Genomic DNA, 16510 nt, shown 5'->3' with positions numbered 1-16510 from the left:
CCAGATAAACAATGCTAAACTAAGATAAACAATGCTAAGCTAAGATAAACAATGCTAAACTAAGATAAACAATGCTAAGCTAAGATAAACAATGCTAAACTAAGATGAACAATGCTAAGCTAAGATAAACAATATTAAACTAAGATAAACAATGTTAAGCTAAGATAAACAATGCTAAACTAAGATAAACAATGCTAAGCTAAGATAAACAATGCTAAACTAAGATAAACAATGCTAAGCTAAGATAAACAATGCTAAACTAAGATAAACAATACTAAGCTCAGATAAACAATATTAAACAAAGATAAACAATGTAAAGCTAAGATAAACAATATTAAACTAAGATAAACAATGTTAACCTAAGATAAACAATGCTAAACTAAGATAAACAATGCTAAGCTAAGATAAACAATGCTAAACTAAGATAAACAATACTAAGCTCAGATAAACAATATTAAACTAAGATAAACAATGTAAAGCTAAAATTAACAATATTAAGCTAAGAAACAATGCTAAGCTATGATCATTGCTAGTGCCCCTGAACGTCTACAGGAGCAATCATAGCTCATCAGTAGGAGTGGGCAAATTCTCATCAGGTTATGCAGAAATATCTGAGTAAGTATGGACAGTAAAAACAAACAAACAGACACACAAACCCATGCAAGGTCAGTGACTTTTGAACAGGGCAAGAGAAAAGAGAAGCAACACAATGACTAGGCCTTTCGGTGTGCTTTCCAAGAAGCAGTTTATTCTGTAAAGCTTGCATCTTGACACTACTCAGTTAGAAAGCACAGAGAAACAACCTCAATCTGCCAATGCTGGCAGGGATTTTTTTTAGCAACCTGGCAAACCTTGTAACCCCTCCCAGGGTTGCCAGATTGGCAGATGAAGAGCGTTTTGAGTGATCAGAGGCGTTGATCAGCAGGCAGGAGTGTCTGGGCTTCCTCTGGGGATATGGTCAGGACAGACAGTCGTAGGTGTTGTCCTCTGATATCTCGTCGTGGTTCAGGTCGGTGTAGCCCTCCCCTGACGTCTCGCAGTTCATGTAGACCTCGTCCTCCACTGTCTTGGAGTCCTCCCTGCATTTAGGAAACAAGAGTGAACCCGGGTAACCCCCCACTCACACTGTTGCCAACGTAGCTCAGGGGTTAAAGGTCGGGGGTGCCCTAACTTTGTGAGAAACAGTGACAACTCCGTTAAAAATGTTTCGCAACACAGTAGTCACTACTGCACCTATGTAAAGAAAACATTAAGAATAAGTATTGTACACTTAGTACTTGTCAGTAAATGTGTAAATACACAACAAAGAACATAGCAGCTGTTGATGTCGCAGGCTTTTGTGGAGTTAATTGTATTAGTCTGGTAACTGTAGCACACCACAACTGGTCTTTCCAGATCCTTTCCAGATAGGCTTTTGTGGAATTTTCTTTTTTTTTAGTATGGTAACTAATAAATCAGACTAAATCCAGTTATGACCAGCTTGAAATACCAGCTAGCAGCTTTTTCGAAACATAGTTTGAGCTGGTCAAACCATGTTGAGAACTGGAACATATGGAACTGGTGTAACTGGCCAACCAGTTACCAGCTGTTTTACAACCTCGCATAAAGATATAATTGGTAATTTCAGACTCCTAATGGTCAAGAGAGGAATTGCAGCAGCAAACACCCTAAGACCACAACATTGTTTATCCCTCCCCCTTCTCAGAGAACGCGCTGACATCACTGAAGGCACGCACACACACACACACACACACACACACACACACGAACGCACACACACATTATCTCTCCCTCTCTCTCTCTCTCTTCTTATCTCTCTATACTTACTTCAATTCCATTCCAGGCCCAGGGTGTCCTGATCAAAGATAGACAGGAAGAGAAACAGACACAAAGCCAAAAGAGACATTAATTCCCATTGTAGAGATCACTCCTGATTCTGCTTAATCTTTGCCAGTAATCAGCGTGTTATCGGCAATATTTACTGGATAACTTGTTCAGTGTTTACTGGGGGGTGGGGGCGTCTGGGTCAGTGTGTACTGGGGAGTGGGGTCAGTGTGTCAGTGTGTATTGGGGGGTGGGGTCAGTGTGTCAGTGTGTATTGGGGGGTGGGGGTGTCTGGGTCAGTGTGTACTGGGGGGTGGGGGTGTCTGGGTCAGTGTGTATTGGGGGGTGGGGTCAGTGTGTCAGTGTGTATTGGGGGGTGGGGGTGTCTGGGTCAGTGTGTATTGGGGAGAGGGGTCAGTGTGTCAGTGTGTATTGGGGAGTGGGGTCAGTGTGTCAGTGTGTATTGGGGAGTGGGGTCAGTGTGTCAGTGTGTATTGGGGAGTGGGGTCAGTGTGTCAGTGTGTATTGGGGAGTGGGGTCAGTGTGTCAGTGTGTATTGGGGAGTGGGGTCAGTGTGTAAGTGTGTATTGGGGGGTGGGGGTGTCTGGGTCAGTGTGTATTGGGGGGTGGGGTCAGTGTGTCAGTGTGTATTGGGGAGTGGGGTCAGTGTGTCAGTGTGTATTGGGGGGTGGGGTCAGTGTGTCAGTGTGTATTGGGGAGTGGGGTCAGTGTGTCAGTGTGTATTGGGGAGTGGGGTCAGTGTGTAAGTGTGTATTGGGGGGTGGGGGTGTCTGGGTCAGTGTGTATTGGGGAGTGGGGTCAGTGTGTCAGTGTGTATTGGGGGGTGGGGTCAGTGTGTCAGTGTGTATTGGGGGGTGGGGTCAGTGTGTCAGTGTGTATTGGGGAGTGGGGTCAGTGTGTCAGTGTGTACTGGGGAGTGGGGGCGTCTGGGTCAGTGTGTATTGGGGAGTGGGGTCAGTGTGTCAGTGTGTATTGGGGAGTGGGGTCAGTGTGTCAGTGTGTATTGGGGAGTGGGGTCAGTGTGTATTGGGGAGTGGGGTCAGTGTGTCAGTGTGCAGCTCACCTTTGGCAGGGGAGCCGTTGGCCTGCTTGTGGAGAGCTGCAGTCTCCCTCTCTCTCTGGATGAAGAGCCACGCAGCCACCAGGACCAGGAGCAGTAAGCAGAGGAAGACCAGGACAAGGGCAGCTATGCCCACTGGGAGCCCCACTGTAGAGAGATAAGCACCAGGAGCAGAGCTTCATCATCCTTATCATCATTACAATCATCACTGTCATCATCATCATCATCAACATCATCATTACAATCATCATCACTACAACCGTCATCATGTAAATATCCATCATCATCATCCTCATCATCGACATCATCATTACAATCATCATCCTCATTATTACAATCATCATCATCATCATCATCATCATGAACATAATCATTGCAATTATCACCATCATAATCATCACTACAATCATTGTCATCATCACCATTATCATCATCATCTTGCTGTTCCTCTTTATCTTTTTACCTGGCAAAGGGATGATGTCCACCTGGTGAGAGTCACTGTGGTCTATTTGTGTGAGGCCCAGGGTGGAGGTTTCAGCTCGGCACAGATACTCCCCACTGTCCGCTGTCCTCCCCAGACTCAGCTCCTGCTCCTGCCCCACCTCCACCAGCCGAAGCCCCACCCCGGCCAGCCTGTACCAGCTCCAGCTCACGGGGGAGGGGCCGGAGGAGGTCACGCACTTCAAGGTCACGAGGCCACTCCCCTCAATCACCACTAAACCCTGGAAGCCCACGACCACCAACGATGCAGAGAGCCGCTCTGTGGTGACAGGAAGTGGTCATCACCAAAGGAGGAAATGACATCATCGGAAAAAAACCCAGATGCACACACACACACACACACACCCACACACACACACACGTCCAAGGCAGAGATGGTTGAGACTCATCATAAGTAGAGAAATCTGTGATGTACATACCGACCACCGTCAGATCAGTGGAAAACACCGAACTCCAGGGGACAATTCCAATCTCAGAAACTGTGCAGTTGTAGTGCCCAGAGTCCTCCGGCATGGCAGTCTTCACGGGCAGGGTCTGATTGGATCCAATGGTGCTGTCCAGGCCTGATGACCAGTTACGGAAGCTCCAGCGATAGATCAAAGAATAATTGGATTGTAAGGATGGACAGGACATTTGTACAGGGTCCCCCTCCAGCATTACAGGCGCCCCGCTTTCAAAGAGCACGGAGGAAGGCAGGCTTGTCGGCTCGACTGCGAACCCACCTATGGGCCAGAATCACAGTGCTGGTCAGTGTGGTAGTGTCAGAAAATCTTGCGGCTTATGACATGGCTTGTGATGCGGTAAAAGTCTTGCTGGCTTGTGACTGGCTGGTTTGTGATGCACTAAAAGCCTAGCTGGCTTGTGACTGGCTGGTTTGTGATGCACTAAAAGTCTAGCTGGCTTGTGACTGGCTGGTTTGTGATGCACTAAAAGTCTTGCTGGCTTATGACCCGCTAAAGTCTAGCTGGCAAAATGCATTCACTGAAATTGGCCAAGTGACAAAGATGTTGAAGATTTGTTCTGAAAGATATGCTACCGATCCAACTGTGTCCGTGAGAATTAACAGGCTAACTAGGTAGAACGTGTCTTTTAGTTTAAAATGATGGGATGATATCACAGGACTGCTGGAAACAGTAAATCGAACTATGATTAGCTGCTGTACAGTCATTCACGGACAACAAGCTGACAATGCAATATTGCTAAAATGCGTAACGTAAACTCACCGTGTTCCGAACACCAAGTTAGCTCACCATGTGCCAAACAGTGCAACTTCCATTACAAACAAACAAACAAACAAATTACTTCCAGATCAGCTTTGGTCTAATTCCTTCCTGTTTCATAAAAACACTGTAACACTGCGGTGGGGAAGCTGTTGCTAACGAGACACTATGAACCGATGCAGGCGAATGCCGCTCAGCCTGCATGACAGAGTGAATAACTAGGCGTTCGGACCATCGTGAGCTAACACGGTCTTCCGAACACACGGACGTTGTGCAGTTATTTGCCGCGTTCTCTACACATACCGGTCCAATTCACATCAATCAGAGTGTTTAGTGTTTGGGATAGTCAATAAGCAAGCAACCATAATCATAAAGCGCATTCCTCGGGAGAAAACCTACCACTGTACGGACGATAACTTCTGGTGGAAGCAGCCGCTTCCCCGTGTTCCCGAACAGAATGTCCATGTCATGCATATACAAATAGCCCACAGTACCCCTGCAAATTCCGCTTATTCAGTCTAGCCTTTAATAAAAATGCTATACAGAATGGAGCAAACTATTTCATAATCTGGCTGCAGAAACCAGAAAGCTGTGATCAAATTGAGGAATTGAAAGCACATTGAGCTATATTTTGTGTCTGTATAAATAAAGCTAAGAATTACTATCTAAAAACGCTGCCTTTCACGCCTCCCACTTAAAGATCATGCCGATATTATGCAGGTTGTTGACTCCCCGTGACCTATGTCCTGCCCGCAATCTCTCCAGACCCTCCAAAGCAGTGACTAGTGGGCCAGTTTTTATACCTAGGTCACTTCTAGGTGAGGACCTGAGACAACAAAAACATGATGCTGACTGAGGCTGATTTCACAGAGCCACTTCTGTCATACCTTAACAAGCTATATCTCCGAAATGAATTGGCCAATCCCGACAAGTGATACCAAATTTAAAAAAGAAAAATGAGATCTGCGCTAAGGTATGCCATTTACCGTGCAGCATCACAAATGTATCGCTGGCTTGTGACATGGTGAGTCTGGTTTGTGATGCAGTAAAACTCTTGCCGTTTTCATACACGGTAAAAGCCTTGCTGGCTTATGACAGGCTATAAGTCTAGCTGTCTTGTGACGTGTTAAAAGTCTCGCTGGCTTGTGACATGCTAAAAATCTATCTGGTTAGCGTTTAAAGACGTGCATTATTAGCCTGGCACAACATAAAAAGGAACAAAATGTTACATTTCTGTGAAACACAGTACAGTTCAGACTGTATCTATAGGAAGTCTTAAAGAGAGAGTGTATGTGTGTGTGTGTGTGTAAGCCCTTATTGTAGTGTGGCATCTAGCTGACTCTCTGTTTGACAGGTAATACAGGTAATGCAGATGTTCCACAGCCTTACTGAAAGTGAGTGCAGGTGTAATCATCACCATCATCATCATCATCATCATCATCATCACCAGGGGCGACATCATCACCTTGAGCGTACCTGCAAATAAAGAACACAGGGAAGAGAGAACGCACCATTCAGCCCATCGTCAGGGATCCGCAGTTAAACCTGGACCACACCTGTTTTTCTGACCTGGACTGTACCTGCCGATGCTCCCTCCTCACTCTCTCCTGTGGGGGGGGGGGGACAGACCTCTTTATTGGGAGGAAGTGTGAAATGGGTGGACACGACTGACAGGCAGGCACTGCCCTCTTCCCTGAGTCCTCACACACTATAGACGTTATTGTCACGCCCCTCTGCTGCATTTTAACATTTTCCCCTTATGCCTTCCAACAGGTTGATTGGTGGGCGTCAGCAGGCCGCTGTTTGCGTTGGGGCCATATTAGGACACCTGAAAACGGCTGATTTATGAAATTGAATTTTATTTTATTTTATTTAAGCTCATACCTTATTTTTTGTACTTGTATGTTTACCTGCCAGTTCAAAGAAAAACTGTGAAAAAAACAAACTAAGTTGAAAGGACATTCTCCGGAACAGCACCCCCTTTAGGGCACGGCAGTCACTGCACTCAGGAGTGCACACCACTTATACTATATTTAAACAAAGATCTGCCTGAAATTTAGTATGAGTAGTATGCTAGTAGGCTAGGTTTCGAACACAGCCATCGGCTTTCTTGTTAGTCTAAATACAGTCCTGTTTTAAATGGTGAAATAAGAAGGAGCAGTGTATTTCTCTGAATGTGCGACAAGATACGTCAAGCAACTCTTCTGAATTACACCAGGTCCAGCTGGAGCCACATTGTGCATTCTTGTTTCTAGGGGTGAGATTACGTGACCTTATTCTATCAAATGGATTTTCATTTCTTGATTCTGGATCCTTCTCTCTCTTCACCGAACGAGCATCGTCGCCATCATCATCATCATCATCATCATCATCATCACCAACATAATCATCATCATCATCATCATTATCACATTAATGCACTAAACATGTGGGGACACAGTTGATAACCCCACCAACACCAGCTCACAGCATTACGGTTGAGGTCGCTTTTAAAATGAAGAAGTCTGTTCTACTGTTAGCGGGAAGGGAGACACAAACAGGAACCGATACCTGGATACTTCCTCACCTGAGCACAGCCTGTCACAGGAGAAGCCAGAGGCACATCTACGTCTCTGACAGCTCAATTTCTAATCTATGAGGCCGTATACAACAGGTGTTAATCTAAAGCAGAGTCTCCAAGTATATGTGGTTTCCCACATGTGCAAAAGGTTTTACAAAAACATACAGGAAACATATATGGGGTATACATAAAATATAAAATATCTGCTATAGAACTTTCATATATAATTATTACATTAATTCGCTTCTTTTTTTTTAAAACATATAAGACGCTATCTACAAAAAGGCTGTCACAAAAATAGGACTTGTTTAAACATTGTGCATGTTGTGTTTAATCAGCAGCCAAACCAAGGCCTTTGCGAACAAGGTGAACGGCGCTACTGTAAGTGCTTTCAGACAATAAATGACTTCGAATCCCTGATGATGATGAAACTCCGCGAAAGCCAGCGGGGACTTCAGCTCTCCCCGTCCCGTGCACCCGATTCGCCTTGCCACCTTGCGGTGCCACGATCAGAATGCTTTAGGAAGCAGACAATGGGGCGGAACTAAAGTGCAATGACAGTAATGTCAATGCAATGTCAGAAATAATAATAGTTCCGTGGTGTAATGTAATTGAGTCATTGCAGTCTGAGTTTAGGCCAAACCCTAGCACAGAGATTAATTTGTACTAATTCTGCATTTATACATTTTTATTTTATTTTAACTTATTATTTATCCGACCTCGTTTGTTTTTGCGTCTGTTTGCCCCAAGTTTTATCTCGATTTTAGTTCTGTCCTTTGCTTTTTTTTTCTTTGTATCTTTCAATCAGCCTGTTTGCACCCGTTATAGGACATGTGCTTTGTAAATAAAGTTTGATTGATTGATTGATTCAATTGTCTTAACAAATCAAACAATGTTTAGCAAAGTAAAATGATTGGTTGAAACCAACAGCAGCGTCTCCGCCCTCCGCTGTCTGGCGCCACAAGCTTGACTCTGCGTTCTCTGTCTTAAAAGTACTAAGTTATTTAATTTATGTCGACGTTATAAACAGACAGTGACCAACTAGTGTTTTTTGACGAATGGTAGGCTTGCTCTACAGTAAATGCAGTGACCGCATATATGGCCTTTTTTCCAAATATGATATTTCTCGATATAGCTAATTGTTCCGCCGAGCTAACACGTTTTAACACTTGTTTCACGAAGCGGGATTGCTGAGTTAGCTTGCTAACGGCACCGGAGTGCCGGGTTTCACTCACTGAAGCTAACTGAAATGCCCCACACTTCACGGTAAGAATTAATTGTTGGACAGCGCTTCGATTCAAGGATTCGCGGTTAGAAGACATTTTACCACAATATTCCAACAGAACCGAAAAGAGTATGTTAGCATTATGCTCTCTCTGGCCTAGCGTTTTCTATGATCTCATTAGCCAAACTAACGGCTAACGGCTGAACATTTTCTATATTTTGCTGAATTATGAGTTTTGAACCAATGCAAGTTGCCGTTACATACCATTTGAGTATAATGTCAAAGAACCTTTGTAAATAGCCGTCTGCTGGTGTTGGCTCGCTCGTGCACAAGTTAAATCATTTTAGCTTAACTCCGAGCTTATGAAATAGCCGTTGTGCGAATGACAATGCGCTAATTAACCTAGCTAGCTTAGTAGCTGGGTTAGTGGATGTTGAATTTTTCCATTCCATCCCATTACCCACCGAACGTTAGCTTGGTTGTACAGGTGTCTAGGTAGCGATATCCTGTTGTGTTGTGGAGTTTTTAAAATGAAGGTGGCTTAATGTCATAACGTTGTTGTGTTGTGCAAAGGTCTGTTATAGGTCATTTTTCGCTGAATTATGACTTCAGGGGCCTGTATCACGACGCAAAAGTTATGAAAACGCAGTAAAACGCAGAACATGTCGTTTTACTTCAGTCCATGTTCCAGATTTGGGAGGGTTTCGGGTTTTACTCAGTAAAATTGTCCAAATAACGGGAGAATTCTGGGCCGTGTCGTGCTTTGGGTTGGGATTGCAGTTGAAGTCCACTGCTCAAGGTTCTTTCACTTTGTGCTTTTACAACCGACCACTAGGTGGCGCCTACTCCCCATATATTGTTACTAACATTGTTGTTTCCCTCTGTTCTGGGGAATAGGGTGTGTTGGAGTATTTTTTATATAGTCTATGGTTGGAGTACGGTCTGGGGTTCGGATACATGCACTCTCTCTGGGTGTGTGTGTGCGTGCGTGTTTATATTTACAAAGAAAAGTGCCTACTTTAAAGGCTAATTTGAATGAGCACTTTTAACAACTTATTATTTCTTGATAATTAATATTTCACTGTGTGTGTGTGTATATATATATATATATATATATATATATATATGTATTAGTTGAAATACGTTTTCCCAACAAAATGATATGTTTTAAAAAACGAAGGATTTTAGCGCGTGCAGACAGATTCTTGGATGACAATAATTGCCACAAATCTGGTAACATCCGGGTAGGAGCTGCCAGCGATTCTTCATTGCTTTTAATAGCTTCTGCTGCTAATTATTTTCAGTCTATCTGTAACGCTGTAGACCCCTGGGCAACCCCTGCAGCGCTCTAAGGGTTTTAAGAGAAGTGGCTATTTTAGCCGGTCTTCAGAAAACTGAATTCTTATTAACGATGACATGTTGTTTATCAAAAATGTTGGCGTCATCAAAATTTACTGGCATAGCCTACGAGGAGTTTACGTCTATTATCACAGTTTGTTCATTTATTGATTTCTTTATTCTATTTGTCTATTTTGCTTACTCCCGGCGAGGGTCCTGGGGCTCATTTATTTATTTTATTGAATGATTGATTGGTTCTTTCCACACACAGCAGGGCCAGCAGGCTACAAGGGTGAGGGTGGTTGGTGGCTCGTGTGGATGTAATGATGTGTGTGTGTGTGTGCACTCAGTCAGCTCTTTATTTACTGTCACCTTCCTGTCAGCTTTGACCAGTCTGGCCCTTCTCCTCTGACCTCTCTCATTAACAAGGTGTTTCTGTCTGCAGAACTGCTGCTCACTCGATGTTTCATGTGTGAAAATCCCAGGAGATCAGCAGTTTCTGTGATACTCACACCACCCTTTCTGGCACCAACAGTCATTCCACGGTCAAAGACACACATTTCTCCCCCATTCTGACATTTGGTGCTGAACCACGTCTGCATGCTTTTATGCATTTAGTTACTGCCACATGATTGGCTGGTTAAATGTGCCTTAACAAGCTGGTGTACAGGTCTGCTCAATAAAGAAGTGCTCACTGAGTTCATAAGGGCTGTTTTTAAGCCCAGCCCTCATCTGGGATCCTTTACCGCTACCAGACGTGGAGCGCTTTCAGCCCATATGACCTGTATGGCTGGTCCTCGTTAGTATAGTGGTCAGTATCCCCGCCTGTCACGCGGGAGACCGGGGTTCAATTCCCCGACGGGGAGGCCTGTTTTTGCGGAGCCTTTAGCCTAGCGGCTACGGAAGCTTGTGGCTAAGGTGCTTGTAGCCTAGAGGCTAAGAGAATGTTAGCTAGGAATGGTTACAGAGGCACATGTTTCCTCTGCAAGGCTGTGGTTAAGCCTGGCCCTTGTCCGGGATCCCTGTAGCCTAGTGGCTAAAGCGGCTGTAGCCTTGTGGCTAAGGTGCCTGCTGTCTCGCGGCTCAGGTTTCTGTTGCCTTGTGGTTAATCCTGTATGTTTTTAAGCCCGGCCCTTGTGCGGGATCCCTGTAGCCTAGCGGCTGAGCAGCTGTGGTCTGTAGCTTAGCGGCTAAGGAAGCTTGTGACAAAGGTGCTTGTAGCCTAGAGGCTTGCGGAGAAGCCTGGATGTTTCCTCAGCAAGGCTGTGGTTAAGCCTGTATGTTTTTAAGCCTGGCCCTTGTCCGGGATCCCTTTAGTCTAGTGGCTAAGCAACCTGTAGCCGAGCAGCTAAGGTGCCTGTAGCCTTTTGGCTAAGGTACCTGCAGTCTAGCAGCTCAGGTTTCTGTTCTGTGTCCACGGTGAAGCCTGTATGTTTTTAAGCCCAGTGCTCATCCTGGATCCTTTACCGCTATCAGACATGGAGCGCTTTCAGCCCATGTGACCTGTATGGCTCGTCCTCGTTAGTATAGTGGTCAGTATCCCCGCCTGTCACGCGGGAGACCGGGGTTCAATTCCCCGACGGGGAGGCTTCTTTTTGAGCAGCCTGTAGCCTAGCGGCTAAGGAAGCTTGTGGCTAAAGTGCTAGTAGCCTAGAGGCTAAGAGAATGTTTTGTGTGAACTGGGAATGGTTACAGAGACGCATGTTTCCTCCACAAGGCTGTGCTTAAACCTTTGTATTTTTAAGCCCGGCCCTTGTGCGGGATCCCTGTAGCCTAGTGGCTAAGTAGCTCGTAGCCTAGCAGCTAAGGTGCCTGTAGCCTTGTGGCTAAGGTGCCTGCAGTCTAGCGGCTCAGGTTTCTGTTGCCTTGTGGTTAATTCTGTATGTTTTTAAGCCCGGCCCTTGTGCGGGATCCCTGTAGCCTAGTGGCTGAGCAGCTGTGGTCTGTAGCCTAGTGGCTAAGTAGCTCGTAGCCTAGCAGCTAAGGTGCCTGTAGCCTTTTGGCTAAGGTGCCTGCTGTCTAGCGGCTCAGGTTTCTGTTCTGTGTCCACGGTGAAGCCTGTATGTTTTTAAGCCCGGACCTTATCTGGGATCCTTTACTGCTTTCAGTAAAGTGCTTTCAGCCTACGTGACCTGTATGCCGTGTCCTCGTTAGTATAGTGGTCAGTATCCCCGCCTGTCACGCGGGAGACCGGGGTTCAATTCCCCGACGGGGAGGCTCTTTTTGAGCAGCCTGTAGCCTAGCGGCTAAGGAAGCTTGTGGCTAAAGTCCTAGTAGCCTAGGACTCAGGTTTTTGTTCTGTGTCTACAGTGAAGCCTGTATGTTTTTAAGCCTGGACCTTATCTGGGATCCTTTACTGCTACCAGACGTGGAGCGCTTTCAGCCCATGTCGCGTGTGTGCCGTGTCCTCGTTAGTATAGTAGTCAGTATCCCCCTCCTGTCACGCGGGAGACCGGGGTTCAATTCCCCGACGGGGAGGCAGCATTTTGTGGAGCTTGTAGCCTAGTGGTTAAGGTGCTTAATTTGGTCCTGGAAGGTTTGTGGTTCAAGCCCCGGTGTAGCCACGATAAGATCAGTACAGCTTTTGGACCCTTAAGCCCACATTGCTTCAGGTGGGATTGGCCTGCTTTGTCTAATCAACTGTAAATCGCTTTGCATGAAAAGCTATATAAACGCCATTTACCATTTGCCATTTTCATGACCATGAACCAGGCCAGTAAAATGTCCCTTTTTGCGGATCCTGTAGCCTAGCAGCTAAGGAAGCTTGTGGCTAAGGTGCTTGTAGTGTAGCGGCTAAGGAAGCTTGCACATTTGCACAGCATGTGCAGTAAGGTCTTTTGTTGACTGTTTTACGCTGCAAATTGAAACTCGTGTGGGAGGTGAAAGATGAAAGGAATGCCTTTGTGTAGGGGGGGTGAAAGGGGTGAAAAAGGAGGCCTCCCCGTCGGGGAATCGAACCCCGGTCTCCCGCGTGACAGGCGGGGATACTCACCACTATACTAACGAGGAAGTACCGCTCTTAATACTCCCGCACAGAGGAGTATAACGCTCCCTTCCTGGAGAGGCGCACGTGTACGCTGATATGGAGCTGGCTCGCAACTATATCAGACCACGTTGTCACCAAGGATATGGACACAGTCCACAGCATTTCCGTGTAAATGTCAGATCTAATAAGCGATTTGTCAGATTAAATAATGAAGTGCAGTAGCTGGCGTGAAATCCCGCGAAGGGATCTGCCCTTTTAATGCGAGAGAGTTTGCTGTGTGGAATCAAGGATTCGAGAAAACTGTAGAAAAATATGATAATAGAATTGGGAGATAAACGAATGGAATGATGTGTCTCTCTCTTTCTCTCTCTCTCTCTCTCTCTCTCTCTCTCGTCAGTCTCAGTTTAAGTCAGTTGACCTTATTAGCATGACAAAACACTACATACTGTGTTGGCAAAGCATACAGTGTTACAAAAAACATATTTAACACTGAACTGAAAAGCTGGTGGGGGTGGAGGGAAAGCCATTTGTTCGTCTTCTGGTGCTGGTGTGCATGCACACACAGACACACACACACACACACTTACACCCACACACACGCATGCACTCACCCACACAGACATAAACACATATTCACAGGCACACACACGCATGTACACACACACGCTTCCACACACAAGCATGCACACACACAGACACATGCTCACAGACACACACCCATGCACACACCCACACAGACACAAACACACGCGCACACACAGACATAAATACACACACACAAACTTAGACACACACACACACACAAACATAAACACACATACACAGACATAAACACACACACACACACACACAACATGGTTGGGAACAGATGTCGGGAGGGCTCTGATGCCGTGTCTCTCTCTGGAGCAGAGCTGGAGCAAATGAGGGGAGGAGAGTGTGGAGTATAACCTTCAGATTACAGATGGGCTGGGTCAGGCCCCGCACACAGCTACACCATGTACACACAGCCCGGGGGGGTTATCCGCGGAGAGATGGGACAGCAGGGCCAGCTGGTTACGGGGATTAGGGTGAGTGGTGGCTCGTATGGATGTAATGAAGCGTGTGTGTGTGTGTGTGTGTGTGTGTGTGTGTGTGTGTGAATGGGCTGTTTTTAAGCCCTGCCCTATTCCTGGACCGCGAGGAGACTTGGAGCACCGTTAGCACACGCTGCCTATAGCTCTTCCTCGTTAGTATAGTGGTCAGTATCCCCGCCTGTCACGCGGGAGACCGGGGTTCAATTCCCCGACGGGGAGGCTTCTTTTTGCGGAGCCTGTAGCCTAGCGGCTAAGGAAGCTTGTGGCTAAAGTGCTTGTAGCCTAGAGGTTAAGAGGATGTTAGCTGGTAATGCTTACAGAGACACATGTTTCCTCCGCAAGGCTGTGGTTAAGCCTGTATGTTTTTAAGCCTGGCCCTTGTCCGGGATCCCTTTAGCCTCGCGGTAGCGGTTAAGCAGCTTGTAGCCTAGCAGCTAAGGTGCCTGTAGCCTTTTGGCTAAGGTGCCTGCAGTCTAGCGGCTCAGGTTTCTGTTCTGTGCCCACGGTGAAGCCTGTATGTTTTTAAGGGATCCTTTTCCGCTACCAGACGTGGAGTGCTTTCAGCCCATGTGACTTGCGTAGCTCTTCCTCGTTAGTATAGTGGTCAGTATCCCCGCCTGTCACGCGGGAGACCGGGGTTCAATTCCCCGACGGGGAGGCTTCTTTTTCTGTAGCCTAGCGGCTAAGGAAGCTTGTGGCTAAGGTTCTTGTAGCCTAGAGGCTAAGAGGATGTTAGCTGGTAATGCTTACAGAGACACATGTTTCCTCCGCAAGGCTGTGGTTAAGCCTGTATGTTTTTAAGCCTGGCCCTTGTCCGGGAGGCCCCTTTTTGCGGAGCCTGTAGCCTAGCGCCTAAGGAAGCTTGTGGCTAAAGTGCTAGTCGCCTTGCGGCTAAGGTGCATAATGGGGTCCTGGAAGGTTTGTGGATCAAGCCCCGGTGTAGCCACGATAAGATCAGTACAGCTTTCGGACCCTTAAAGCCCACATTGCTCCCGGGGGGATTGGCCTGCTTTGTCTAATCGACTGTAAATCACTTTGGATGAAAAGCTATAATAAACGCAGACCATTTACCATTTGCCATTTTCATGACCATGAACCAGGCCAGTGAAATGTCCTTAAAGCAGCGTCTCAAAAACCCGTTACCACCGAGTGCGTACACCGGCTTCCAGTCCGACCAATCTTTGCATTTTAACTGCCCAAAAGCCCAGATGTATGTGCAACAGTTATTCAGGGGACACATTTCACACTTCATATGCGATGTGTGCAAAACCCACTGCCCGACTTCCAGTGAATAATCGAACTCGTCACACGATCGAGATCCGAGGCCGGAAGGAGAAATCAGTACACGGCCCGGCCCCCGTCGCTGATCTTCAGACCGCGGCTGCCTTAAGTCACAGAGGTCACATGACCGCGGCGCAGGCGAGTCACTCCTGCATTTCTCCGTCTGGGAAATTCCACCGGCCTCCGTTTCGCGTTCTCCTCCTCCTCCTCCTCCTCCTGTCTCCTTGTGCCGTAATCACCATCTTCTCTCTCGTCAGCGGGCCTGGCCGCCGCCTCCTCCTAATGAATTTCTTATCTCCCGAATTGAATGGGCGCCGTGATTAGGTTTAATATGTCTGGAGTTAGCATTAGCATTCTCTTCGTTGGGGAATAAGGAGACGGGAGAGAGGCGGTGGTGGCGAAGGGACGGTGAAAGAGGGGGGAAAAACCTTGTCGTTCCCACCCGGGGATTCCGCGAGCAGGAACAACCGAACCTGCCGCTCGTGAGAGAGGAGGGCTGAGAGAGGAGGAGAAAGAGAGAGGGAATGAGAGAGAGAGAAGTGGGGGAGGAAGGCCCAGCACGAGCTTTGAACAGCGTTCAGTGTCAAATCCTCTCTTGACAAACGCCCAGAACAGACTCCAAAGGCAACTAAAAGCCTAGAATCAGGACTACAAACTGAGAGCTTTCTCACACCTGCACTAAGCAGGCGATTGAATTCACCTGACTAATGAGAAACAGCTGTCCACTTAGTTTTGCTTCCCTAAAATGGGGGGGCTATGTATGAAAAGGGATGTGATTCCTACACGCATCACCCAATATGGCTGTAAATACCCTCAAATTAGAGGTGAGAGTCTGCACTTTCACGGCATATTCACTGTTTTATTTCATATCCAATGTGCTGGAGTACAGAGCCAAAAGAACAGAAATTGTATCACTGTCCAAATACTTATGGCCTGCACTGAAGATTGCACATAGCCCCTCTAGGACTATATGTTTGAGCTGATTTAACAGGGAGGTTTTACTGTATGTGAAACCACTTTTAGAAAATTTAAAAACACATTGCTCCAGTAGGAATTGTCCCCTGCTTAGTCTAAGCAACTGTATTTTTAAAAGCACCTGACAGCTGAATAGCAAATAGTAACTGAGCAGTCATTGTGCTTTGTAGTAGAGGGGGAAGTTCTTTGACTTGGCAGGTTGATTTGTAGTGGCCCTCACTGTTTCCCTCAGCTCAGCCACACACATAACCTGATCGACAATCAAAGTGATCAGATCCTTTGTTGGTTCCTTGTACCCCGAGAGTCGTCTGTGTGATCAGGTCAGAGGTGGAAAGTGCAGGGTCAGAAAGTAAAAGTCCTGCCGTGCGTTTCTTCCACCCATGAACTCATTAGTCACTCATTAGTTCTGCCTGCTGGCTGACGAACTTGGCTAATTAGCAAATCCA

At 46.5% G+C, this 16510-nt stretch overlaps 1 protein-coding gene and 6 non-coding genes across 7 annotated transcripts; 5 read left to right on the top strand and 2 right to left on the bottom strand.

Annotated features, from left to right (window-relative positions):
- Positions 1–445: 445 nt before the first annotated feature.
- Positions 446–6060, bottom strand: LOC133127396 (uncharacterized). Its single transcript, XM_061244213.1, has 6 exons — positions 6016–6060; positions 3826–4128; positions 3369–3665; positions 2909–3052; positions 1828–1855; positions 446–1079 (listed from the first exon to the last, which is right to left on the bottom strand). Exons 1-6 carry the CDS (start codon positions 6056–6058, stop codon positions 959–961), a joined length of 936 nt encoding a protein of 311 aa, XP_061100197.1. The 5' UTR covers positions 6059–6060; the 3' UTR covers positions 446–958.
- Positions 6061–10543: 4483 nt separating this feature from the next.
- On the top strand, positions 10544–10615 carry trnad-guc (transfer RNA aspartic acid (anticodon GUC)). Its single transcript has one exon. It is a non-coding gene; the product is annotated as a tRNA-Asp (tRNA).
- Positions 10616–11264: 649 nt separating this feature from the next.
- Positions 11265–11336, top strand: trnad-guc (transfer RNA aspartic acid (anticodon GUC)). Its single transcript has one exon. It is a non-coding gene; the product is annotated as a tRNA-Asp (tRNA).
- A 557-nt stretch (positions 11337–11893) lies between these two features.
- On the top strand, positions 11894–11965 carry trnad-guc (transfer RNA aspartic acid (anticodon GUC)). The gene has a single exon. It is a non-coding gene; the product is annotated as a tRNA-Asp (tRNA).
- Positions 11966–12686: 721 nt separating this feature from the next.
- On the bottom strand, positions 12687–12758 carry trnad-guc (transfer RNA aspartic acid (anticodon GUC)). The gene has a single exon. It is a non-coding gene; the product is annotated as a tRNA-Asp (tRNA).
- Positions 12759–13955: 1197 nt separating this feature from the next.
- Positions 13956–14027, top strand: trnad-guc (transfer RNA aspartic acid (anticodon GUC)). The gene has a single exon. It is a non-coding gene; the product is annotated as a tRNA-Asp (tRNA).
- A 367-nt stretch (positions 14028–14394) lies between these two features.
- On the top strand, positions 14395–14466 carry trnad-guc (transfer RNA aspartic acid (anticodon GUC)). The gene has a single exon. It is a non-coding gene; the product is annotated as a tRNA-Asp (tRNA).
- The last annotated feature ends 2044 nt before the right edge of the window (positions 14467–16510 follow it).

Source organism: Conger conger, chromosome 1 (genome assembly GCF_963514075.1).
Source record: "Conger conger chromosome 1, fConCon1.1, whole genome shotgun sequence".
Taxonomy (NCBI): domain Eukaryota; kingdom Metazoa; phylum Chordata; class Actinopteri; order Anguilliformes; family Congridae; genus Conger; species Conger conger.
Note: the sequence above shows the minus strand (reverse complement) of the source record. Positions and strands in the feature narration are given on the sequence as shown.

What these genes read in the sequence shown, in the direction of transcription:
- LOC133127396 (XM_061244213.1), bottom strand. Translation starts at nt 6,058, where the DNA reads ATGATGATGATGATGGTGATGATTACACCTGCACTCACTTTCA. An exon ending in CACTGATCTGACGGTGGTCG is followed by an intron (nt 3,666 to 3,825) that starts GTATGTACATCA and finishes CTGTCACCACAG; the next exon opens with AGCGGCTCTCTGCATCGTTG. An exon ending in CAACGGCTCCCCTGCCAAAG is followed by an intron (nt 1,856 to 2,908) that starts GTGAGCTGCACA and finishes ATCTTTGATCAG; the next exon opens with GACACCCTGGGCCTGGAATG.